The sequence below is a fragment of the Microcebus murinus genome, chromosome 21, assembly GCF_040939455.1.
Source record: "Microcebus murinus isolate Inina chromosome 21, M.murinus_Inina_mat1.0, whole genome shotgun sequence".
Classification (NCBI taxonomy): Eukaryota; Metazoa; Chordata; class Mammalia; order Primates; family Cheirogaleidae; genus Microcebus; species Microcebus murinus.
The window spans coordinates 7,128,396-7,155,177 of record NC_134124.1 but is presented as its reverse complement, the minus strand read 5'-3'; the positions used below and the strand labels follow the sequence as shown (position 1 = coordinate 7,155,177).

At 53.2% G+C, this 26,782-nt stretch overlaps 1 protein-coding gene across 3 annotated transcripts in view; it reads left to right on the top strand.

Annotated features, from left to right (window-relative positions):
* SIL1 (SIL1 nucleotide exchange factor) overlaps window positions 1-25,765 on the top strand; it is a 217,325-nt gene extending 191,560 nt beyond the window's left edge. For all 3 annotated transcript variants that reach the window (XM_075996096.1, XM_012748804.3, XM_012748803.2), the window contains 3 exons: window positions 20,667-20,763; window positions 21,108-21,272; window positions 25,271-25,765. In XM_075996096.1, coding sequence (XP_075852211.1) covers window positions 20,667-20,763; window positions 21,108-21,272; window positions 25,271-25,627 — 619 coding nt within the window. In that variant the 3' untranslated portion in view covers window positions 25,628-25,765. The remainder of the gene's footprint in view (window positions 1-20,666; window positions 20,764-21,107; window positions 21,273-25,270) is intronic.
* Window positions 25,766-26,782: the final 1,017 nt, after the last annotated feature.

Genomic DNA, 26,782 nt, shown 5'->3' with positions numbered 1-26,782 from the left:
TGAGGGTCTGAGGAATGAGGGTATGAGAAAGATTTTTTCCTCTCTATTTTGCATACTTCTAGACAGCTTGACTGTTTTTTACCATGTGCTTATATTATTTCTCTTTTTTAAAATTTTTTATTATAAAATAATAAAATTAAGACATAGAAGTTACTGTTGGGTTTTTTGGCATGAGCCCTTTGAATTCTGTGTTTCTTTTCTCATGGTCCCTCTTTGGGCAACTGTGTCCTCACACAGCCCTTAATTGGGTAAGGACAACATTTATACAGTTCAATGCCTTGAGTTTGGAGATGGACTCAACATTTTGCATGGATTCCCTCAGCCAGTTGGCCGGGTAGGCATCACTCTGGAACGCTGTGGCCCGGGCTCATCTCACAGTCCTGCTCTCTGTGGGGCTAAACGAGCATTTCTCAACTCGTCGTCACCAGCCACTCAGCCCCAAGGTTGACATCCTCCCTCTGCTCTAACTGCCCTTCTCTCCTCCTCGCCGAGAACCCAGAACCATTTGTGCTGGACCCGATGGGTCGGGTTGGGCTTACCCTAATGTTACCCACATATTTCCTTCTTTGCCTCTGAGGAGGATTAAACTCTTGATTCAGATCCTGTTTTTAGGTAACATTTGTCCAAGTTTAATAGTTGTGAAAGAGGAAAGAGACTAGTTGCTATTTGAACTGTTTCTCTGCGATTAAAAAAAAAATCAGTTGTGGCTCAAGAAAAATCGTTTGAGCTCAGCTGGGGACTCACAGTGACTGAGCTGCGCTCCAGGTTTGGCTGGTGATGGCTTCCAGCCTGTGCGGAGGAAGGGCAGGGGAAGGGAGCAGGCAGGAGCTTTCCTGTCTCTCGGGCGCTTAGTGACACGGTAAGTTGTGGTGTGTGGAGCAGGAGCAGAGCCAGCTCATAGAGCTCTGGCCCATCCACAGGCAGCTGCTTTGTAGCCTGGTTCAAGGTTCTTACATTGGTCCCAGCGTGGCTGTGTTGAACTAGACCTTCAAACATGGCTCTGAGCACTAAGCATGGCCACAGCATTTAACTGCACCACATGGGAGCTGAGCTTATTTTCCTGCATTTCTAGGGAAAGCCTCAGTGGACAGGTAATGGTGGCAGAAAGAACTTGGTAGCCAGGTGTTGGCTAGCACCACTGCTTAAGGCAGGCCCCAGGTCAATGGTGAAGTCAATAGAATCACCTAGTAGTGTGCAGACCCTGCTGTGTCTGGCTCCCGGGGGTCCCCATAATCGCCGGCCCCAGCTGGCCTTGGGCAAAAGCAGCCTCCTGACTGTCTCAGCTCTCCCTAGGGAGCCTGACAGAACTCATTTTGGACTCTTGGAGGAAGGGTGTCATCTGTGGCCTACAGGAGACCAGACTTTCTGAGACCCTTGAGAAGGGAAGCTGCTCTGATGATTGGCCAGAGAGATGACTGAGTCTGTTGGCTGGAGTGTGCCTTGTGCCCCGCAAGTGAGACAGGAAGGCTGAGGACTTCTCTTCCTTCCATCCAGGTTGCTGGGAAAGCCCCACTATGAGCCCTTTGTGCTCGGTGCTAAGCAAAGTGGCAACTTTTGTGGCAGTGCGGATGTGGCAGGTTTTCTGTTTCTGGCAGCTGAGATACCCAGCTGCCCTCCCCAGGAGGTAGGAGTATGTTGGAATAGACAGCGCTCCTGTGAAACCATTGGTGTGAATCGGGGGCAACTTTGGGCTGAGCCTCATCCCCGTCCTTGGCCTCTGTCAAGGCGCTGATGTTTCCAGCTTGGGGGGAGTTTATTCTCTGTGGTGAGTGCTCTGAGAAGGAGATTCAAGTTAGTTGGTGTGGAAACCCCCCAAGGAGTTGGCTGGCTGGGGGAGTCCTTTCTATACTTGAGTACTATGTGAATTTCCTAAGTGGAGCTATCTGATATCAACAGGTCCTATGCTTGGGCCTTGGGGACAGGTCTACAAGGACAGGCTGCTTTTAAAGGTCAAGCAGCAAGGCCTTTAGAACATTTCAAGTTGGTGGGGTCAAACTGGATCTCTGCCAGCAGAGCCCCAGCCAGACTGCTAACAGTCCTGCCCTGGAAGTCTGCCCCCAAACAGCCAAGTATTATCTAGTACTGTGGCCTGAGATGGTATAAAACAATGTGGTGGGCCATGAAGGCTCTTGATTATGTTTTTGGTCTCAACATGTTCTTCTCTTCTCCTCCTTGGAAAACTACACTTCTTTTCCTTTGGGAGTCTCTTGACCAGTGCCACATGGTCAGGCAAGGCTCTTAATCTTTATGTCTCACCTGTTCCCTGCCCAGTTAGGGCTGGTCATGTGACCTGGAGTAGCTACTGACAGTACCGCTTCCATCTGTACAGTGATTGGTCCAGGAGTGGACATGTGACACAAGAAGGACCAATCGAAGTCCTTCCCTGGAATTCCGTACCGTCTGGGAGGGGAAGCTCTCTTTATGCTGGCTGGGGTTGGTGCGTTTAAGGGTAGCAAAGGCTAGAGGGAAGCAAAGACCAGACATGCAGCCTGAGAGGGGGCCTCTGGACCCAGCCGTGATTTTACCTTTATCATCCTTCTTCATAATGGTACCCAACAAACTCTTTTTCGTTAGATGAGTTTGAATTCAGTTTTGGTCACTTAAAAACAGAGTCCTGAGTGATACAAAACAACTTCCAGCTGATCTTTTTGTTTCCAAATAGCCAGTCATGTCTAAGGAAGCTGCTGCTTTGGTGGAATCCTGTGCCTAAACGGTGTCTAGTACACATTGGGTGCTCGCCTCACGTTTCTTATGAGGAGTTACCACATAAGAAACCTCACCGTCTGCTGCCAACCTCTGAGAGGAGAGTGGAGGCCTAAACCTGTGTTTCCCAGCCTGCCTCTGTTGGTGGCAGTGAATCTTGTCATCTGTGCACGCATTTTTCATCTCCCGTTCTCTCTGCCTCTGCCTCTGCAAAGATAAATACAATCTGTCAGTCTTGCTTAGCAGGGGCCTTGCCAAACATGCCATTGGTGGGGAGTGCATCAGTACCTTATGTTGCCACCGTCCAGATGTAGGCAAGAGGCTGCATTCCCATGACACAACACTGTTTGCAGCCGTGGGTCTGATTATCTCCCTCTGAGATCTTGCTGTAGCCTGGTGCCCAGCATGAGCTGGTGCTGAATTTATTGTGCCTAAAACATCAGGGCAGTGTTAGGGGTTCCTTGCCCACTGCTTTTCTCCCAGGCTGCTTATGCCAGCTGCAGGGCCCTCGTGATGCTGTTGGGTATCTCTGTGGCAGATTCATTGTTCCATATTTTTATTTAATTACTTACTTTTACAGCTCTTAGAATAAATCTAATTATCCATCTGTTATGCTACATTATGCCACTGCAGTTCATGCAATTCTTTTTTATTGTTTGATATTTGTCAGCTTGACCTTGCCCTCTTCCAACGTTGTTGCTCCCCCACATGGCTCTGTGCTACCTCCTCAGCGGGTCTCCACCCAGCCAGTCAGTCGGGGGTCTCAGGGAGAGTGGCTGTGAGTGGCTCTTAGAGCAGTGGTTAGTGGAGCTTGGAGTATTGCAGGAGGAAGAGAGTGGCCAGGGAGCCCTCTCTCCGATGCCATGCTGACGGGAAGGTTGGGTTGGTGCTGTGTTGGAGTGCCAGGAAAGAAAGCAGAAGCTCTAGCCTGTGGTTCCTGGTCTCAGCCAGAGGGCTCTTGTCAAGGAGGACAATGAGGAGAGGTCAGGCTAAAGAAGATGACAGGAGCTACCTGTGGACATACCTGTGACTATCCTGCCATGGCTGGCAGGCAGTGCCTGATCTTAGGATTGAGTCAGATCTAATCTCAGATACAATAGAGGCAGGTATTACCTACTAGAGATGGTTTCAGGAATCATCATGTGGAGGTCTCAGGCACCCAAATCTTTTTTTTTTTTTTTCTTCTGCTACTGTTGGAAATTGTATTAATACCATTACGAATTAGTGTCTTGGTTTTCTATATCTGTTACTTCTCTTTGTGGGCATATGCAGCTATTCCCAGGAGGGCTACCCCAGAGGGTCATTAACACCTGTGCTGCATCCCTTTTCTCAAGCAGGGAGGGGATATGTGGCGATGGGGACACCCAAGAAAGCTAGTCAAGGAAGTCAAAGTAGAGAGGGGGGTGGACAAGAAGGCAACACCAGGCCATTGGCAGGAGTCTGACTCTGAGCTCTTAGAGTGGGGAAAGTGCTCAGAAAGGGAGGGGAGGCCATGTGTCCAGCCCGTCTATGTGCTAGTTACGGGGCTGGGCAATCCAGGCCTTGGCGTCCCATCAGGGATGGGACACAGGGCCAACCTCATCTTCTCAGGTAGCTCCCATTAATTGCATGCGAGGCACTGGGCTAGACCAGTGAGAGAGAGTTAGCAGATGAGTAGGCAACAAGGCACAGTCTGTGTCCTTAAGAGAGTTTAGGGTTTAGCAGGGGAAAGACTTTTGTTTTTGTTTTTTTTTTAGACAGAATCTCACTTTGTTGCCCAGGCTAGAGTGAGTGCCGTGGCGTCAGCTTAGCTCACAGCAACCTCAATCTCCTGGGCTCAAGCAATCCTGCTGCCTCAGCCTCCCGAGTACCTGGAACTACAGGCATGCGCCACCATACCTGGCTAATTTTTTTAATATATATTAGTTGGCCAATTAATTTCTTTGTATTTATAGTAGAGACAGGGTCTTGCTTTTGCTCAGGCTGGTTTCGAACTCCTGACCTCGAGCAGTCTGCCTGCCTTGGCCTCCCAGAGTGCTAGGATTACAGGTGTGAGCCACCGCGCCCAGCCAGGGGAAAGACTTTGATCAGGTCTGTTCAGAGTACGAAAGGAGAACCAGGGCCCCAGGAGTGCAGAGAGGCGCCCTCTGAGCATCAGGGGGTCAGTTGGTGTTTCTCTGAGGAGACAGTGTTTGGAGTGAGACTGAGAGGAGTGGGGTAGTTCCAGATGAGGACGGGGCGGGGATGGGGGAAGGAGGGTGGGGGAAGTTGAGGAATTTACGTGGGAAGGGAGGTCCTCTCTCCTCATCACTTTTAGTCCTGGCAGAGGGTCATTTTTTCAAATTTTTAATTGCAAATTTTTGCATATTTCTTGAGTGGAAGCAGTGAGGATGCTGCTATTACCACTTGCCAAGCACGTGCCTCGGAGGGCGGGAAGACCCCCATGTGGGGAGCAGTCTTTCTGCAGCAGAGGCATTCGGTCGGAGGCTCCGTGTTCCACCGCCTCATCTTCCACCCTTCCCACGGCCTAGGGTGGGGCCTGCTACACTGGGCTGACTCCTCCTCCTCCTTTTCCTCCTCACTCCTGGGCCCTGCCTCCAGCCCAAGCCCACATTAAAGACCTTCTGACTTGGATGTGGGCCCCAGGCTGGAGCTCATTATAGCCCAGTGGCCAGGCCCTGCATTCCCCTTGCAGGTGAAGACTTGGCAGGCATCAGAGGCTGCAGGAACACCCACAGGCCGTCTCCCTTAATCATCTCGCTCCTGCCCTGTCTGCGTGGCCTCCTTAGCTGAGCTCTTCCCACCAGAGCCTCTGCCTCTGGTGACTTTCCACAAGTTTCCCCTCATTCCAACAAGCAGGATTCAGTGACTAATTGCTGGTATTTTTTCCCTCGAGACTATTTATATAGGCTGTCATGTTGGGTACAGGGGAAAGCAGGCTCTAGTCTTGGGGAGGGGGGCTGCTGTTCCTTGCAACTGCCTTCATTAGACTGAGGCCCATGTGGCATTGATGTCCACACTTTGTCTTTATTCTTATTTTTTTTTTTTTTGGTCTTTTCGACATTTGGTTCTTTGAACATCTAACATCCTTTTTATGCTTCTCATCTCCCACAGAAGATTGTTGTATTTTGTCCCCCACCGAAGCAGCGTTTTCCTTTTGTCAGATTTCTCACTTTCTTCTTTATTGTATTTTGATCAGTGTGGCCATGTAGGTCTGGGTTTTACTGGGAGCTTTTCATCTTCCTGGCAGTGGCCCTCATGGCCTGGGTCTTCTTGCAGAAGCGGGGCTGTGCCTTCAAGGCCCCCGAAGCAGGACTTTTCCACCAGGTGAGAGAGAGCCCAGCCTGTTACCTTTCCAGGAATGCTCCAGCCCAGTGGTTCTCGAACTCCAGCATGCATCAGAAGCACTTGGCAGCCTTGTTCAAATACAGATGGCCAGGCCCCTCCCCTAAAGTTTCTGACTCACTGAGTCTGGGCTGGAGCCTGAGAATTTGCATTTCTGTCTAGTTCCCAGACGCTGTTGGTGCTTCTGGCCCAGAGACCAGATTTTGAAAAGCATTGCTTTAGAGTAACTCCTCTTTCACTGTGAGCTGGAGTTTTCCAGGGCCCTGGGGAAGAAAGAACAGCAGGGGACCAGGTTCCTTCTTCTCCATACTGGGCCGCAGTTTCTCTGCAACTAAATGCTCGAGGATGTTGGCAGTGGCATCGCGACATTAAACACTTTGACACTTTGACCATTGGCATCGCGACATTAAACACTTTGACACTTTGACGGTGGTTTCACCTGCCCTATCTCACTTGATACTCACTGCAGATCCCTTGGTTCAGTGGCAGAGCTTTTGACAAATAATAGGATTTCAGATAAGTTAACGACCCCTTCCTGACCATTCAGCTGGTAGTTTGTGGTGTATCCCAGGGGAATCCAGGTTTCTTAACTCCTATTCCAGAGCTTTCATGACTCTTGCCACTTATTAGCTCTGTGACCTTGGAGAATGTTTATTACCTAGCTTTCTGTGCTTCATTTTGTTGATTAGTAAAATGGCAGTAACAGTATTTGCCCCATAGAGTTGTCGTGAAGATTACTTGAGTTAACATTGGGAAAGGACATGAGAGCTGTTACATGGGGCACTGCAGAATCCGCTCCCTTCATGACTGTGAGCAGCTGCCCTTATTTTTGTGTCTCTGTCATAAGCTGCCCAGGAAGATGCACTGCTACCCAGACAGTGTTATCTGGGCCGTCAGGACAGGGCTTGATCACTTTGGAAAGCCACTCCTATCTGTGGTTCGTCTGAGGGAAATGACACAGAGGAAGCCAGGTGGATGGCCTTTGCCTCCAGGAGCTGGGCCAGTGTGTGAAGCCGGGAGCAGAGAGAGGCACCCGGAGCTGCTGCAGTCCAGGCCCTTCCACCGCACAGCCTGGAGAGGCCCTGGGAGGGCTGGTCAAGCTAAGTCTGTCCTTCTGGTGTTTCTCTCTCCCTGCCTTTCTGCCGCCTCCGAATCGGGCATTTACAGAAGTAACTGAGGTTTCGAGTAGACTAGGCCTGATAGTGCCAGTAGTAGTGAACCTACTGGAAATTACGTGCCAGGTACTGTGTCTCATTTAATACTCACAGTGACCTTGTGAAATAACCCTCATTGGACAGATAAGGAAGCTTGGGCAAAGAGAGGTTAATTAACCTCTTCAAAGTCACGCAGAAAGGGAGTCCAGGCAGTCAAACTCAGAGCCCATGGTCTTTGCCACTGCCAAGCTGCCCCAGTGTTCCCCTCTGGAGTGTGTCTTCACGGCCTGCATCCCTGCCTGGGTCTGTTCCCAGGATCCCTTGCCTTTCAGCTCAGGGCCCAGGTTCTGAGACCATGAAAGTGCTTTATTCACCTTTGTATCTTTCATAGAGCTTAACACAAAGCCTGATACAGAGAGTGGCCATATGTTCTGTTTTTGCCTCTTGTCCCAGTGCAGCAATTAATCCTGCCTCCTTTCACTCTTAAAAGTGTCCCAGTGTGGACAGTAAATTATGTGGTCACCCTACTTACACATGACTGGTCCTCCCAACCCTGGGGCAGTGGCATTTTAATAGGTGAAGCTGAAAGACGGAATGGTCTGTAAGACTCAAAGAAATAATCCCAGATGGTAAAATTTGAAGCATTTTTATATCCCAGTGGGCAAGAGAATTTAGACAAAGGTTCTGCTCAGCACCCCACAAACCTACCACAAAGGACTATTCTAAGACTAGACTTGAGGGCTGTGGGAGTCACTCGTCCTGTACGACATTTGGTGGGGACAGGAGTCCCACTGTGGCTCACGCAAATGCCTGACAAGCAAGGCCAGTAAAGGGAGGGAGAGCAGAAAGCTGCTGCTTCCCCACCTGCCCTAGGTGGGCATGAGCCCCTGCCTAGCACGTGACTATTCTCAAGGGCCCAGCCTTCCTACAGAAAGGAGCTAACTGGCGTTGACCCTCTCCACAGTGTCGCTGTCAACCCCTGGTGGGACCCTGAGCCCAGCTTCCCGGGGCTTCCTTGTCTAGGGTTCTGCTCACTTCGGGCCTTGCCACCGGGGCCTGGACGTGGGTCCATGTAAGGGGCTGGACCCAGGCCTACACTCTGCCAAGGCATGTGCAAGTCACATTCCAGACTGTCCTTGGCCCATTTGCAGGCAGCTGAAAACTGCTGTGCATATGTCAGTTCACACTTGAACTGGTTTAATGTTTTTTCTTTTAAGTTGCAATCTAAAATTCAGCCAGACAGGCTTTAACGAGCACTAAATCGTCAAGCCTTTTGTTTCCCTTGCTATTCAAGCCATAGAGATTTTGTGTTTGATTCAGCAACAATTGCTGAATCTTAAACAAACCATTTACATTTTGACATTAACTATTTTATGAGTGTAACTTTTTCTTTGGCATTAGAATGATTCCAGCAGAAGGCCTTTTAATGATTTATCAGAAACAGAGTTAAAAGGGTGTATGGAAGGTGATTCTTAACATTTTCTTCAGGGGGAAAAAAAGTGGATTTTTATCTTACTTTGGTTGAGTGATACATACAGAATTTTAGCTTTTCTCCTCCTATTTTAATGCTCTTGATCTTGCCAAGGTCATTCTCCGAGGATGCCTTCCTGGCCCAGCCCTCCATTTTTCACATGCCCCTCTGGCCAGCGACTCGTCTAACAGAGTAGCTCTCTGCACTCCCTGTTGGCTGTTAATTTTGTCTAATAGAGGCAAGAACCATTTTCATTCTTTGCTCTGGCTCCCGTATGCTCAGTTGAGGACCTTGTGCATGCTGGGCCCGATCGGTATTTGTCAACCAAGCTGACTGGACAAAGAGCCTCAGACAAATAGCATGTTCGCAAACGAAACCATCCATCATTCTGTCTCTGGAAGCTGTAAGTAATTGGGACTTTTCTCTAGTTCTGAAAGATTTCCACAGAATAGGAAGCCTTCAGTTTCCTTTTAGGCCCCCATTCTGGCATCTGGAGAGTAAGGCCAAAGGGCCTCTGGCAAAGTCAGGCCTCCCAGTTTTGTTCCTGCATCAGGAGAACTCTGATGCAGGAACCTGGAGCCTGGCGAGGGAATCAGCAGATCTACTCTACCCAAGTTCCTCTTCTCTACGACATCACGATGTGACTGGGGGCAGGAAATGCATGCCTGCGTGGGGAAATGGAGCTGACCGAGGAAGCCATGTTGCTCTGCCTCCACAGAAAACCAGGAGCTTGGTGCTGCTCTTGCCTGTTAGGACTAGAACTAATTGTTCATAAAAATCTTTCCAATACCAATGATGCAAAATATTTGAATGGTTCACCATATTGTTCACCATATTTAAACTGTCAAAAACCTTAAATATCTGAGCAGAACCTCAGCAAACAAAAGATATTTTGGGGACTTGTTATGTATGTTGCACAGCAGAGAGATTTGTAGTCTATACGACTTCCAAATCCTGTAAACGAAGCATTTCAGTGTTGTCATTTTCAGCTATAGACCATCCCACGATCATTGCCTTTTCTTCTGCTATTAAGAGATGGCTCATTCACAAACATCGCTACAGTTGTGTGGCAAAAGCAAAACAGGCTCTGCTTGATTCCCTTGGCTCTGATTGGGGAGATGGTTTTTCACACAGTGAGATTTATCAAGTTTATTAGAGAACACGGGGTAAGGGGATGTGGAGATTGGAAGAAGAGCGATTCGTTTCCCAGCTCATGTCTGAGAACTCTTGAGAGCAAGACCTAGGTGAGTAAGGAAGCTCCTCTCTGCGCCACAAAGGGCCTGTGGCTGGGGGCAAAGGTCGGCCGTGCTGTCCCTGGAGCCCCTCTTGCCCTGTGGGACTGGCCTGGCCTGCTCTCCCCAGCCAGCAGCACCTGTGGGGAGAGCTATGCCGCCAACTGGTATAGGAGACCTGAAATAAAACCTCTGTGTTCTCCAATAAAGCTGATAAATCTCAGTGTGTGAAAAATCTCCCATATGTTTTAGCCTAAATTTTCTTCTGCTTAACCTTGTTACTCCTACCTTGTCTCCCTCAGACTGCCAGAGACAATTACTGAGAGACATTCTTTGAATAATTATAGGCCACAGATAATTCTCTTTAGCCCTCTTGCTTCCATGTTCCCTACCCTGTGGTCTCCCTTTAGCCAGTTCTAATTAGCTGCTTTGATCCTTCCTCCCAATCGCTCCCTCTAGCTTGTTAATTACATTTCTCCCCCATGAATTCTTTCTGCTTTGTCAGCCCAGTCAGAGAGCAGAGAGTGAGAATCCCGGCCGGCCGGTGGGGGGTGGTCTGGGCTTCCTTGTGTCCCCCCCCACACACACACACACAGGTAGCTCCTCCCACTTGTGAGGAGCCTGAAAACCCAGGCTGTCTTAGCAGAAAAGTAAAAATAATAATTTTTGTTAAATAGTATATTATGATAGAACAACTAGTATTCTATTTTATTAAAAAAAATTTTTTTCCCATTCTTTTAGCCATATGGGAAACCTTGGAAAAACAACTATTATTCTAATGCTTAGTATTTGCCAGGAACTTTATATATGTTATCACGTTTCATTCTCATAGCAATCCCATGAGATAAACGTTATTATTAATCCCCATTTTATAAATGCAGAAACTGAGGTCCAAAGAGGTTTAGTAACATCTTAGTCACACAGCTTGAAAACACTGGAACTAGGACTTGAACCCACATCTCTCTGACTTGAGAGTAGCACTTACTCTTTTGCTTACTGAGTTTGGGCTTTCTTGGTGGGAAATAAAAGTCCAGATTATTGGCTTTTATAGCCCACTAAAATACCAACCAACCAGCTGTGAGATAATTATCAGCTATTTACCCTCAGATAATAAAGCTGGTGTAGAAGCAAACTGGTGTGTGGCACAGTGAATAGCTGGACAGTTGGAAATCTGTTCCTGGAAAAATAAGACTCTGAATTCTTTTTTTGGAGATAGTCTTGCTCTGTCACCTGGGCTACAGTGCAGTGATGTCATCATAGTTCACTTCAACCTCAAATTCCTAGGCCCAAGTGATCCTCCTGCCTCAGCCTTTCGGGTAGCTGGGAATACAGGTGTGCACCACCATGCCCAGCAGATTTTTTCCTATTTTTTGGTAGAATCCTGGTGTCACTCTTGCTCGGGCTGGTCCTGAACTCTTGAGCTCAAGCTCCCACCTTGGCCTCCCAGAGTGCTAGGATTACAGGGGTGAGCCACTGTGCCCAACCCTCTTATTAATTCTTGAGTTGCTTTAATTCTTAATGCACTTTTCAGACAATTTTATCTCTCAGAAGGTTAAGGAAGCAGTAAGGCTTCATGGAAATTATATTCTGAGCAACAAGAAGGATTTGTTTGGTGAAGTGAGTTTTGGGAACCTTAGCAGAAAGTGAGCATATTTGGAGAAGCAAAGGCGAGTGCAAAACTCTCTGACTCTGAGTTTTGGGGAAAGCAGATTTCAGAAGGTCCAGGGAAAAGTAGATGCGGTGTCTGAACAAGAGCTATGAAAGGAAGGATGACTCAGAGTATGAAAAATGAAATGTGCTTAATAGACTCATGAGTGATTAGTGCAAGGGATGAGGAGACACCCAAGGAGACCCACATGGATGAATGGGGAACACATGGGGTTGAGATTTTGTCTAAGATGCAAAGGGGGCAGATAACCAAGAACAAAAAGAGAAGAAGAGTATAAACCTCTAAGAACACAGTCAGGAATACCAGATGGACGAGACCTGGGAAATGCTAAGCGTGACAAAAGGACCTGAGCCATTAATGTCCAGAGCAGGAGGGATAGCAAGGAAGGCTTCAGGCCACCTGGTTCAGGCAGACGATTCGGCAGATGCCGGAAAGGGCGTCTGTGTCCTTGCTGACTCTGTTTGCCTCTGCCGTCTCTTCCAAGGGCAGTTGCCTTCCTGCCAGAAAAAGTGAAACAAACATGGTGATGAGGAGATTGAGACCAAAATTATGACGAAAGAGTGAATGAGCCACTAGATTCTCCAAAATAGAGTCTGAAAAATTAAATGCCAGACGAAAACGTGGGGAAATCATCATGAGACCTATGTGTATGTGAGTGCTTATGGCCTTATGGGTGTTGTGGGGGGCAGGGAGACAGGATGGGTAACTGTTTTGGTTTTTAAAATATAACAAAGCAAGTTTTTGTGATGTGATGTATGAGTATTTCTAAAGAAAAGAGGCGATTTCTTGGAGTTAACATGAGTTTCTATAAAAACAGATCTTTCCAGACTAGTTTAAGTCCTCCTTTTCTCTCTCCCACCTTCCCTTATACAGAAAAGTTTATCCGTCTGAACACATACCACTTGATGAATGTAATCACCACGCAGGTCAAGGAATATAATCAGTACCCCGGAAGACTCTTTCATGTTCCCTCCCAATTCTAATTTCCCTTTTCAGAAAGATATGCCAGGCTAAGAGATTAAGCCAATGTTACAGACACAGAGGAAGTCTGCATTTCAGGAGAGCATTTGACAGAATCTGATGATAATCTAGTAGAACAGGTAGAGGAATGATGATGAAGTCATGGATTTGTAGCAGCTTAATCAGACCTAATCAGTGTTTACTTAGGAAGTGTTTGGTATCTACAAGAGCCTTTGCTGTGGTGATGTGCCAAAGAGCTCGTGGCAGACTCTGTCCTGCCCAGCCTGCATTGTGGTTCTCGTGCAGAGACATGGGCACAGATGAAGAAGGGATAACCAACATGTGGGATACATGTCAGAATGAGGATCTGAAAGAATAATGACAGACTCAGGTAGCTAAGTGACATTTAAAATTTTATTTTTATCAAACTTTTAATTTTATAAGTACCGTGTTTCCCCAAAAATAAGACCTACCCATAAAATAAGCCCTAGCAGGATTTCTAAGCATTTGTGCAATATAAGCCCTACCCTGAAAATAAGACCTAGTGATGGGCGTGGCTATGCAGCGCTTCTGCACAACCCATGCATTTCATCGCAGAGCGGTAAAGACAATGAGCAGCCCTCTCATCTGCCCTCGTGACAGCTACTATCCCAGAGGTGACTGGAAAGGTGCGGGCAGCCCCACCAGTAAGGTCGGTTTCCCCTGTCAGGTCCAGCCATCCTGTGCATGCTGCAAGCTGAGGCTTTGAGGGGAAAATAACACATCCCCTGAAAATAAGCCCTAGGGTGTCTTCTTGAGGAAAAACAAATATAAGACCCTGTCTTATTTTCGGGGAAACACGGTAGTTCATATTTATTGTTTAAAAAAAAAAGAAATCTCATCACCCAGAAATAAATATGTGGTGGCATGCCCCCCATACTGTTGCCTGCTGAGACAAAGGATAAATCAGAAGCCCTGTATTTGTGTTCAGAGCCATGTCGGGGAACCTCTGTCTCATCAACGCGGATCATGTGAATAGCCTCCAGGGATTTGACCTCAGCGGGCCTGGTTTAAACTCTGTGATGCTACTGCCAAAAACTAAGAGGTGGCCTGAGGAATTAGGGGCAGAGTGGCCCTGTGACAGAGGCAGCTGAGCCCACTGACCCTGGAGGGGGTTGGTCATGCTGGAGCCCCGCAGGTAGGTTTGGGCACCTCCTCTGCAGGGATCTGTCAGTACATGGAGCAGGACCCCGTAGAACACTGTCAGGGAGGTAAAGGGTTTCAAGAGTCACCCTGCGAATGACTGCAGGATCCCATGATGCCACATTGTGAGAGGGGAGCTTTCTCTGGGCATTGGCTGCTCCCAAGCTTCAGGAGGGCTGACCTGTCAGGGCAGGATCGGGCAACCCTCTCGACTTTGAGAGGGTAGACTTGGGACCAGGGGGTAGAAGCTTGAGGCCAGCAGATTTCAACTCGCTATCAGAAGTTTTTCTAGCAACTGGTAACGTTTAAAACTAGTATAAGGCTACCTTGTTTGATGGTGCTCTCGCTAGTGTGCTAGCCTTCAAGCACTGGGAAGACAATTATCAAAGGTGCTGCACTGGATAGGAGGCTGGGCATTGGGTCTAGTTATCCCAAATTCTGGTCCTCAGAACTTAACAATCCTCTGGGGCATTTATGAACAGTCAGGTTTTTGGAGCCACATATTCTGAGACTGTGATTTAGTATATGTAGGGTAGAGCTTAGAATCTGTATTTTTTTTTTAAGTCATTTTTTTGTAGAGATAGGGTCTTGCTCTATTGCCCAGGCTGGAGTGCAGTAGAGCAATCACAGCTCACTGTAACCTCAATCTCCTGGGCTCAAGTGATCCTTCTGTCCCAGCCTCCTAAGTAGCTGGGGTTACAGGAGTACCACCATGCCTGGCTAAAGAATCTGTATCTTCAAAAAGTGCTCTAAGTGTTCTTGGAGAAATGGCTGATTCCATGGCTGGCATAGGAAAAGAGCAATATCTTGTACAAGAACATCTTGTGCCAGGAAGTGAGGAAGTACTCTCAAAGAATGATGGAAACATGTCAAAAAGACACAGAAGCCAGTATGAAAAGGTCCTGGTAATTAAATCAAGGATAACTTGAGTATCAAAATAAATCATGATAGGAATGCCTTCTATCCCATGGATTAAATAAGAATCTATGCATCCATACTGATATAAATGAATGAATGGGAAAGAAGGAAAATCTTTTTTTCAGATAGAGTGCCAGCAAATACAGATAGAAGTAGTAACAGAGCCTGGTAGTAACAGAGCTCTGTTACTATGGTTTGTCATACCATAGTTTGACAAACATCACTGGATGAGTATCCCTTATGTGAGATGCTTTGTACCAGAAATATTTCAGTTTTTTTTTTGTTTTTTTTTTTTTTTTTTGAGACAGAGTCTCACTCTCTTGTCCAGGCTAGAGTGCCGTGGTGTCAGCCTAGCTCACAGCAACCTCAAACTTCTGGGCTCAAGCAATTCTTCTGCCTCAGCCTCCCAAGTATCTGGGACTACAGGCATGCACCATCATGCCTGGCTAATTTTTTTCTATATATTTTTAGTTGACCAATTAATTTCTTTCTATTTTTAGTAGAGACGGGGTCTTGTTCTTGCTTAGGCTGGTTTTAAACTCCTAACCTTGAGCGATCCTCCCGCCTCAGCCTCTCAGAGTGCTAAGATTACAGGCATGAGACACCGTGCCCGGCCCTCAGATTTCCAGATTTTTTTTTAGTCTTTGGAATATTTGCATTATATACTTACCAGTTCAGCACCCCAATCCAAAAATCTAAAATCTGATACTTCCCATGAGCATCATGTTGACACTCAAAAACTTTTTGATTTTGGAGCATTTTGAATTTTGGATTTGGGATGCTCAGTCTGTAATAATGAAGCAAGAATTTTCAATGAATGCCAAAACTAGTGAGTGAAAGTTTGATGAGGAGAACAGGCTGCCTTCATATCTCAAAGTGTCTCCCCACAAAATATTAATCTCAGAGGAATAATGGTAACGTTACAGTGGAGAAATCTGGCAGGTACCACCACAAGCAAGTAATCAAAAAGAACATGACCAGTGTGGGACTGATTGACATCATTTGCCTCCTGATACGATGCACTGAGCAAGACACAACATCATTTCTGTGATATTGCTACGAGAATGCATAACCTCGATCTCATCGTGAGAATACATCAGACAAATGCAAACTGAGGGACGTTCTACAACTGGCCTATACTCTTCATAAATATCACTGTCACGAAAGACAACGCAGACTGAGGAGGGAAGAGTCAGATTAAAGAAGATAAAGAGACATTTGCTTACATGACTGGCTTCTCCCAGGGACTGTGCATGATGGGGTCAGGTGGTGGCCCTGCCTTTCCCCAGAGTCCAGCTGAAACTTCTGAGGGCCCAGTGCGGTTCCCCGCACACTGAGGTAGTGTGAGGCTCATCGTACAGGGTGGACGTTTCATTTCTCTGGGGGGCTTCACTGTCATGCGGAGAAGTTGTATGTGGCAGTTATTTTTGGTGAAACTATTCCATTTTTACTCCAGTTGGTAATAACCCTTCCATCCCTAGATGGCAGGCGAGTGCGGGTCCCTCTTGAACCCGCCTATTTCAGGATGCACATCCCGCAAATCCTTGTGTCCCACTGATGATCCAGGCCACGTGTTAGGTAGGGCACAGGCAAAGTGAGGCGACCAGAGAAAATCTTTCCGGGCAAGAAGGAGAGCACGCACAGCTTCACCAGGCAGGGCTGCCCATGTATGCCCGTGAGATGTGCCCTCTGCCCGCAGTGCGTGGCATCTTCTCAAGGAGCATTTTGGAAGAAAACTGGCACTTTCCTCCTCTGTTATAAGAGAATGAAAAGAATATTTGTCCCACTTGCAAATATTGTGAGGACTCATGAGCAAGCACATCCCTCTGCTGTGCCCCCAGTGTCCTGGTGTGGTCTAGAGTCTGGGTGACACATGCTCTCTTTAGAGTTGCACCTTAGCGTTTCCTTGCCCCATCTAACCAGTAAGCGTCATCCTTATTTTCCACCCCACAGCTCTGCCTTGGCCAGTGTTTCTCCTTTTCCGCAGATTAAAATTCCGCTCATTCTTGAGCCCTTAGTGTCCCGACTCAGCCCTGATCAGGGTGTCTGTGCTGCTTACTCAGGCGCTTTGCACACACCCCGACGGCCCTGCTACTACCACACTTGACTCTTACTTTCTAGAAATTCCTAATAATTCTTTAACAAGGGACTCCACATTTTCATGTTGCCCTCAGCCAGTCCCAAGTGCCAGGGTTAGGAAAGGGCAGCTCGTGGTCAGCGTTCCCGTGGGCCCTGTGGTCGGCTTGGCTGCAACTCCCAGGGCAGCCCCTGCTCTCCCCTCCCCCCTCCACCCAGCCCCTGCTTAGCTTCAGCTAGCCAGAAGATGACCTCTGACCCTCGGCAGATTACCCACACTGCTGTCACCCTGACCCAAACTGTTTGGGTTCTGCAGATGCAATCACTTCCATTTCTGCAATGCACCCAGCGCCTGCCCCCTCCAAGATTTACAGCATAGCAGCTGCTGCCGGCCCCAGCACTCAGACAGCTGACTCGCCCGCTGATTGTGAGCGTCCCGGTGATCCGAGTGCTAATGGTATTTATTTAGTCCAGCCGGCTTAGCCCTGAACAAGGTTTATTCTCATTTATCTCATCGGAGATGAGCTACGTCCTTAATAGCCTTCTGTTGACTTTGAGCACACCAGCTCACTGGTGTCACTTTGATGCATGCCAGGGCCCTCGGATCCCCGCCGTTAGGACACCCACCTTCCAGCCAGGAGGACTGGCCCCTCACAGGCCGTAGGGGGCTGGGCCAGCACCTATAGTATGTGCCCGCGGCACTCGGCTGAATGAGTTGTGCTCCCCAGGGTGCAGGCTGGCCTCCTGGTGTAGCAAACCCACCGTAACTGTGATCCCTGGCCGTGAGGCACTGGTAGCATTTTGGCATTCGGTAGCTATTCTGCCTTTAACACACGGTAGTCTTAGCTCTGCCTCCTCACAGGTGAGGAAACTGCAGTCAAGGGACTTCCCAAGGTCACCAGCCATTGTTCACAGGATTCCCACGGGGAGGGTCCTCCAGGCCCTGGCCCCTGTGTATCCCCGGGCCTTCCTCTGAGCTGTCTGGGGCATTATCCCCCCCAGCCGTGCCCCTGTGCCACCGTGGGCCTTCAGAGTCCAAGGCCGAGCTGCCTGGGACAGAGGGTCTGTTTCTAGGAGCAGATTCTGCCCTTGGGGACAGAATGCTCATGTAGTGCCCGACTCCTGTTGTCCTCACCTGGATGGACTGAGGGGCATCTGGAAATGCGGGCCTGGCCTTTCCCCCTCCTTGGGCTGCGTTTCCTCAACCCTTGACTGAAAGGCTACTGGAGCAGGGTGTTTCAGGGAAATCCCGAAGCCGTGGGCGCCCTGGGGAAGGGCCAGAGCTGGTGCAGGAGCGCGTGTTGAGCCGGTTGAGTGAAAGTCTGGGCCGGGCCAGGGTTGCCAGGCTGTGTTCTGTCACAGGCCGTGCTGGGCCCACCGTCCTGTTCCACCCACCCAGGCCCTTCAGGTGAAAAAGTAGATTTATTGCCTGATAGAAGTGATTTCAGCAGCTTATAGAAGGTCATCAGGCTTTCTCTTTCTCTCCCTGGTTCACCTGTCCTGTCCGAGCTCTGTTCTCTCCCACCCTGAGTGGGCGTCCCTCCGTGGGGCGCGGGCGTCTGCCGGAGGGAGGGGCGAGCGGGGCCGCGCTGTTGCGGGCCTGGCTCCTGGCTCAGGTCACCTTCTGGAGAAGAGAACTTCTCTTTTTCCTGGTTCTGGGATGGAAGATGGAAGGGCTTTGGTTGCTAGGCCTGGGGGATTGGTTTCCCGGGGCCACTGTGCCGCGGTGGGCTCTGTCTCTGCCCCTCCGAGGGCTGGGAGGGCCAGGCCCTCAGCTCCCTGAGGCCGACGTGCAGTCGGGCCTCGCGGGCCCCCTTCTCTGGGAGGCAGCATTTGCCGTTTGTGTGAATTTCTCCGTGTGGTCGCCTTCTCTCCCTAGACCTGCTGTCGTGGGTGAGCGCTCCTCAGGCTGGTGATGGCAGAGGGCCCTGATTAGCTCCCGCTTCGCTGCAGCAGCTGCTGCTCTGTGGGGGGAGGGGGCTCGGCTCCACCCCCTGTGCCGGAGCCCCCCTGCCTCTCCGGAGAGGAGCTGTCAGCCTCCCTTCCCCAGGGACCCTGGCCATCTCCAGGCTGCTCCTCAAACGTGGGAGTTGTGGTGGGCCCGCCGCGCTTCCTTTCCGCCTGAGCGGACGCGCGGACAGAGGCATGAGGAGACAGGCTCGGCGTGCTAGGTCCGCCTGGAACCTTGGAGCTGCTTCCTGCTGGGGATGGAAGGGCTGAGCCATCCTCTGGGAATGACTCGGGCCCCACTCTGTTCCATTCGGCCAGCTTTGGCGGAGCACCTGCTACGTGCCAGGCCACCTCCTGCAAGCAGTGGCGCAATGCGTGACCTCTCTTGTCACCTGCCCCACCCTGCCCGCTTTTCTGGATTTGGGACAAGGAGCCAACTCCTGCCGACCCTACTCCTTGGGATGCTGTGAGGGCCCCTGGGCAGGAGGGTCAGGGGTTAGGAGGAGCAGGTGCTTTTTGAGGTCTCCCAGGAGCTTGTGGCCGTGCGAAGGTAAGGCAGCCAGAGACTCACGGAGATATCGGACATTGGTAGACTTTGGTGCCCTTTGTGGGCTGTGTGGGCAGGTGTGACAGCCACTGTCTGACACTGGCCTGGCCCCTCCCCTTGCTGCTGGCCTTGGGCTTTTTGTCTGCCTGCCCCCTCTTCTCTGGGGCCTCTCGGTGGGTGCTGAGTGGGAGAGCCCTCCCCTCCCCAAGGGCCTGACCACGTAGGTCCTTGAGCTAGGCGCCTGCTCCTTAATTGATCACTAACTGATGAAAGCAAGGAGCCGGCAAAAGGGGTCCTGTGGAGGCCCCACATCCTTTTTTTTTTTTTTTAAGTGAACATGTGCAGTTCAGTAAAGTTGTTTTGTTTTTGTTTTTTTTGAGACAGGGTCTCACTCTGTTGCCCTGGCTGGAGTGCAGTGCCGTAGTCATAGCTGACTACAGCCTCCAACTCCCGGGCTCACGTGAATCTCCCACTTCAGCCTGAGTAGCTGGGACTACAGGCACATGCTGCCATGCCAGGCTAATTCTTAAATTTTTTGTACAGATGGGGTCTCACTATGTTGCCCAGGGCGATCTTGAACTCATGGCCTCAAGTGATCGTCCCGCCTCAGTCTCCCAAAGTGCTGGGATTATAGGTGTGAGCCACCAATCTGGCCCTGCATCCTGTCAACCAGGAGGGCTGGGCCTGAAATGTTTGTTGTAATCGCATCACTGCTTCTCCAGCAGGACGGGGAAGGGAGTTCCAGAGGCAGCTCTGGGTTTCGAGTGCTTCCGTGCTGCCCATTTGTTTGTTGGTGCATTTATGTTGGTATGCATGTGCTTGTCCCTCCATTCATTCATTCCCTGTCGGCCAGGGTCCCCGACACGGCAGGCTCTGAGCACTGAGAGGGCAGGAGGGAAAACGCAGCAGCTGCTCTCGCAGAGCAGAGGGCGAGCAGGGATCTGCTGAGGAATTCAAAGGCTCCTGGGTCCCGCACTCCACAGCGTTTCCCACGCGCCAGCTGAGCGCTGATCCAGGACAGGAGAGGAGCTCCATACCCAGAGGGGAACAGACCCCGTAGTCATGGCCGCCCCCTGTGTGTGAGGTGCCCAGGACCATGGAAGGAGGAGCGTCCAGCACTGGCCTGGGGGTCATCAGGAAAGGCTTCCTATAGGAGGGACACGGGAGTAGCGCCGTTGGCATCGGAATAATCTTAAAATGATAAGATGACCCACCTTCCCAGCTCACCCCTGCCATTGGCTGCCGGGGAGCGGGGGACCGGCGTGGGGGCCCTTGGCCCTGCCCCCCTGCCGTAGGTCACTGCACCCGGGTGGGTCCACACCTGTTAGTCTTTGTTTCCCGCCTGAGTCCATGCTTGTCCAGGAGGGACGTTGTCCATTGTGCTCCTTGTTCCCCCTCGGATGGCTGGTGTGGCGTCAGTTCCCAGCCACTCGGTCCCTGGCGGCAGAGAGGTCACGATTCCCTGTGCTTCCTTCCCCAGCAACCCGCGGGTCCAGGTGGAGGCCGTGGAAGGCGGAGCCCTGCAGAAGCTGCTGGTCATCCTGGCCACGGAGCAGCCGCTGGCCGTGAAGAAGAAGGTGCGTCTGCGCCCTGCGTCCCGCCAGCCCCCGCACACCTGCGGCCCGGAAAGGCAAGGGTCCCTTTCCAGGTTGTGCCTGTCACCCTTGGGGGCCTGAGTGTCACCCACTGGCTGGTGTGAGGGGAGAGGTCGCACTCAACTAAAGCAGATGTCAAGTTGCCTGGGGCCGGGTGCAGCCTTGGGCCTCACCCCTGCCTTCCTGCCCAGGGCCTCGGTCTGTCCGCTGTTGAAAGCATCCGGGCTCTGGGGTAGACCTGTGTCCAAGGTGTTCCCTGGGGGCTGGGCCTCGGGCAGGGCCGGCTCCGCGTGGCCCGCCACCTACCCAGACCCCTGCCCCGCCAGGTCCTGTTTGCGCTGTGCTCCCTGCTGCGCCACTTCCCCTACGCGCAGCAGCAGTTCCTGAAGCTGGGCGGGCTGCAGGTCCTGAGGAGTCTGGTGCAGGAGAAGGGCACCGACGTGCTGGCCGTGCGTGTGGTCACCCTGCTCTATGACCTGGTCACTGAGAAGGTGAGTGCCTGGGCCTGCCCTCTGTCCCTCACTTGGCCTTGCCTTTGCTGCTTGGCCGCGAGACCCAGCCCTTCCCTGGTCTCTCTTCCCTCCGTCTGGAGGGATGAATGGACGGGTGGGCGGACCGAGGAGACTTGGGGTGTTAGTGAGCATGTCCCATGGGAGGTGGTGGCTGAGCAGAAACCGAAGGGCTGGGGGAGTGGGCAGGTGGGCGCGCTGGCCCTGGTCAGGGCCGAGTGTGCGGGCAGAGGGGTCAGGCGATGAAAGCCCAGAAACGGCGGGCAGTGGCCCTCCCAGCGGTGACCTGCCGAGGGTGGGCGTGGGGAGGAGCAGGTGGGACGAGCCCTTGCAGCGGCCAGGAGACCCAGCAGCCAGGGGCTGGGACGGTGCTGAGGTGCAACTGCTACGTTTCTAGAAAGCTGGAGGTGCCTCCTCCGGGAACTTGAGCTCCGGGCATGGGCTCAGCACGGCTGTTTGCGAGCCCAGGGACCCCTGTTGCTCGCCACCTGGGAGAGACTCGGGGCCCAGCCCACTTCGGTTATTTGCAAGCCTGAGAAGCGTCTAAACTGAGGAGAGAGGACGGCCAGCCCGGCCTGGGTCCTTAGTCCGGCTGCTGCGGGAGCACGGCCGGGGCTCTCAGTCGCCGCTCTCAGGGGACAGCAGCTTGCTGGTGTGTGGAGCACAGCTGGGCAGCGCTGGAACTGCCGCTGGATGTCGGAGCCCAAGGGGCCCCTCACCCTTCCCTGCGCACCCTCCCCAGCCTTCTTTCCCGGGCGGGGGGCGGGGAGGGGGCGCTGTCTTGTCCTGTTAGTCCTTCTGTCAGTCCTTCTGTCAGTCCTTCTTCTGTCAGTCCTTCTTCTGTCAGTCCTTCTTCTGTCAGTCCTTCTGTCAGTCCTTCTGTCAGTCCTCTGTCAGTCCTCTGTCAGTCCTTCTGTCAGTCCTTCTGTCAGTCCTTCTGTCAGTCCTCTGTCAGTCCTTCTGTCAGTCCTTCTGTCAGTCCTCTGTCAGTCCTCCTTCTGTCAGTCCTCCTTCTGTCAGTCCTCCTTCTGTCAGTCCTTCTGTCAGTCCTTCTGTCAGTCTTCTGTCAGTCCTCTGTCAGTCCTTCTGTCTGCCCGCTCGCTCTGCCTTTCTGATCTCTCAGTTTGTGTGTGTCTCTCTCTTGTCCAAGCTGCAGACATGAGTTCCTCAGAACAGCGGGGCAGCCGTGTGGTGCTCAGGTCCAATTACTCCGGCCTGGGCACAGGTGACATCCTGGGGATGGGCCCTCGGACCTGGAAAAGGACGTGTAACTGGCTGGGCATTTCCCAGGAGAAACTTCTCTCTGGGGTCTCGGGTGTGCATCTCTGCGCCCCCAGCCCTGTCATCTGGGGCATGTGGCGTTGGCGCATCCAGAACACCGCCCCGGGTGACTCACCAAGGCTTCCTGGGTCGGCTGGTCCTGGGAGCTGCGGGTGGGGGTCTCGGGTGCTGTGACGACTGGGGACAGAGGAGACGAATGTCCTCCTCCGGGGAGGACGGTGGAGGAGTTCCAGCCAGAGAGCTCCAGACAGACCGTACTCTCCAGTCCAGGCAGTCGGGACATCCCTGTTCCTGTGGTTCCTAAGAAAGTGAAGAACTAGCCAGACTGGGCCAGTCCGGAGCTGCCCGAGGGCGACAGTGCGTCCGCTTGCCCGCCGGGGCGCCGCACACCTCAAGGGCACGGGCGTGGGAGGCGGCAGCGGAGTGGTGGATTCCCGTGAAGAGTGTGGCCCTACCCCCAGGTCGCTGGTGTCAGCCATGCACCCCGTGTGTGGTCTGCCAGGCCCCAGGCCTTTCTTCTGTGCCTTGGCCTGTGGCAGGCCCTCTGCGGAGGCCCATGCCCTGACACCTGGGCTCCTGCAGAGGTGGGACACCTACCTGTGGTCATGACCCACGACGGCCTCAGCTGCATCCATGCTGCTGAACCCCAGGGGGACCCACTGCTGGCCCTTCCACAGTGGGTCTGCCCTGCCCGAGGCTGTGCCCGGCGCTAGGGAAATAGCCCGTGGTCCCAGCCCCCAGCGCCTGCAGGTGGATGTTTATCAGAGAATCGTCCACAGCATGTATCTGGTTCTGTTTTCTGCTGTAACAGAATACCACACACTAGGTAATTTCTAAGGAAAAGAAGTTTATTTGGCTCATAATTCTGGAGGTTGGGAAGTCCAAGATCAAGCAGCCACATTGGCTGTGGGCTTCACGCTGTGCCGCGACTTGGTGGAAGGTGACAGCCCATGTGAATAAAAGCACGAGGGGCCACAGTCACGTTGTAACAACCTGCTCTCCTGGGACCGAGCCCACTCCCACAGTGACGGCATTTGGCCACTCAAGGGCCCTCGCATGAGCCCCTTCTCCCAGCACAGCCTCATTGGGAATGAAGGTTCCGGTGCTTGACATGTTCAAACAGTAGCAGCGTGTGAGCCGAGGAGGCCTTTGCTCGGGCGCCACATCTTCTGGGCGAGCAGGGAAGGCAGGTCCAGTGGCACTGAGATCTGAGTGGGGGGTCGGGTCGTGAGGGAGCGCACCTGGAAGTGGGAGCTGCACCTGCGAAGGCCCAGGCAAGAGTTGTGTGACCAGTGGGGACGAGGCCAAGCAGAGACGGGCAGAGCCTGCAGAGCCTCGAGGTCGCATCATCAGAGACGCCACCCTGTGCAGGGCCTGGGGCCGGGCAGCACAGGCTGTCGTAGGGACTAGAGGAGGGGGTGTGACAGGAGGCAGGAGCAGGGCGTGTGGGGAGGAGGCGGAGAGCTGGCAGGGCTGGGTGTGTCTTGGAGGTGGAGGGGCGGGACACGGCAGGGCAGGAAAGGACTACGGGTCCCTCTCAGCCTCTCCGTCCCAGGAGCAGAGCCCCGCCCCTCCCTGGCTTCCTGTGCCAGCCCAGGTCAGCCACAGGCTATCAGCGTCTCGCTGGGACAGGTGGCACCGGGAGGCGCTGCGGCCCGGGCTTTGCCTGGGCTCCGCTTGCCTCGCTGCCTCCTCCTCTCGCCCGTCTTCCCCTGGGGTCGGCGGGTACAGTCGGGGCGCCGTGTGGGAGAGCTCAGCCCTGACGCTGCCCCTCCGCACAGCTGCTCAAGTGCTACTGTTCGCCTCCGGCGGCCTGGCAGGACCGGCTCTCCCCACAGCCTGCTGATGGGGCTGGGCTTCTGCACGTCACAGACACGCGCCGAGTGTGTGACTCGCAGCCCACACCTTCCATAGCTCCCCAGGCCCTTGACATGAAGGCCACCCTCCTTGGAAGGACACTCAGGGCTCTGTCCAGCCTGGTCCTCAGGGCCCGTGCCCTGTCAACCGGAACAACCTGCCATTCTTCAAACACCAGGTGGGCCAGGCCCGTGGTCATGGTCCTCCCGTGTGCGACTGGCCTCCACCCGCGTCTGGGGGGAGGACTCCCCCTGACCCCTGAGGACTTGGGGAGGTGACCTCTGCCTCCATCCCACAGGCCTGCGGCAGCAGCCACTCCCTCAGCGACCCTGTAGTGATAGTGATGACGACAGGTGGCGGTTATGGTGCCAATGTGGCTAACACTTGTGGGGGTGCAGATGGCGGAATAGCACCTGACATCAGAGCTCTTGTTTGTTGAGGGCATTGTTCCCGCAGACCTGAGGGAACAGGGCTCTGTCTAGTGTCTCCACGGGAGGGACACGACCTTGGGTCGCAGGGGGCCGAGTGGCAGTTCGGGTCATGCAGTTGGTCAGTGGGAGGAGAAGGAATTTGAACCCAGCCTGTCCCCGCCCGCGCTGCGCTGTTAGATGATCGTTCCGTTAGTTTTTATTCTCCCGCTGGACGCCGAGCTCCCCGAGGGCAGGAACTGCGACTCCGTCTCGGTTCTCTAGCACGCGGCACTGCACAGCGTTTCCCATGAGCGGGTGCGGGCGGGCGCGAGGACGGGTGGGGCCGTCCGAAGGGCAGAGCCGGCCCCTGGGAGCTGACTCCTCCCGTGTTCTCTCCCCACGCCCGCGCCCCACCTGGCTGTGCGGTGGCAGATGTTTGCCGAGGAGGAGGCCGAGCTGACCCAGGACACGTCCCCAGAGAAGCTGCAGCAGTACCGCCGGGTGCACCTGCTGCCTGGCCTGCGGGAGCAGGGCTGGTGTGCCATCACGGCGCACCTCCTGGCGCTGCCCGGGCACGATGCCCGAGAGAAGGTGCTGCACACCCTGGGTGCCCTCCTGGCCACCTGCCGGGACCACTACCGCCAGGACCCCTCGCTCGGCAGGACGCTGGCCAGCCTGCAGGCCGAGTACCAGGCTCTGGCCAGCGCGGAGCTGCAAGACGGCGAGGACGAGGGCTACTTCCGGGACCTGCTGGGCTCCGTGGAGAGCTTGCTGAGGGAGCTGAGATGAGGCCAGCCCGCGCCACGACTGGACTGGGACACAGCGCGTGAGGCCGAGCACAGCTTGGGTGGGTTCTTCAGGGGACATGAGGCAGGAGGGCACCATCTGGCAGTGTTGACTTGGCCATTAAATGGAAAGGTGAAGGCCGCTGTCCGTCTACTGTGTGTGCAGACTGGGCCCGGCCCCGAGGCTGGAGGGCTGGTGAGGTGAGTCCGGAGGTGAGGGGCCCCCAAGGGGACGGATGTTCACCCCAGGGCATCCAGGAACAGACTCCATGGGACTGGTCTGGGCTTAGGAGCTGGAAACTTCTGGCTCTTTACCACATAGCAGCTCCCTGACCTTGGGAAGTCATTTAACATCCCTGACCTTGTTTCCTCCTCTGTCAGAAGCGAGTGCCGTTAAGGGAGAGAGAACGTGGGTGCCGCACTGCTCTGGTGCTGGGCACCCTGGCTGTGAGGGAGGCTGGGGGGGTCACCTCCCTGGCCCCGGTGGAAGGGCCACACCTGGGAGTGCTGTCAGCCCAGGCAGCTGATGGGCTCGGCTGCGGGAGCAACGGGTGGGGCGCCTGGCTGGTGGAAGGACACTGCGGTGGCCTGCTGGACTCTGGGGGGCCTGTGGGGCTCACTCTGGGGGACACAGGCAGTGGAGCCAGCTCAAGCCTGCCGGGCCCGGCAGAGGCACACAGGTGGCCTTGCCCCTCTCCCGTGTCCACGTGGGGGCTGGGTTGAGCCCGAGGCGGCGGCCTTGGAGGTGGGGGCAGCCGAGCCCGGCCAGTCCCGGCCCCTCCCGGAGAGGCTGAGCGCCAGGCTGGGAGTCGGCTGCAGGTTGCCACGGCAACCCAGCTCTGGGCTTTCCAGATTTGGATTCTGATGCGTGTTCCAGCCTCGCGCAGCGCCGCAGAGGCTCGCTCCCGCCAGCTCGGGCAGCTCCTCCTCGGGCCTCCAGGAGGGAAAGTCAGGAAGGCCAGTCTGGGACGGGACCCTCCTGTCCCTGGCTCCAGGCCAGGCCTAGCTTGTAGAAATCTCATTTCACTGAGCTAATGGAAAACTGAGGCGCAGAGAAACACGGGATCTGGGGGTGACCTCTTTGCCTACAGTCCCTTTGTTCAGCACCTGGCCTTCTCCTCAGCCCCTCTCCTGCCACGACAGCCCGACAGCTGGGAGC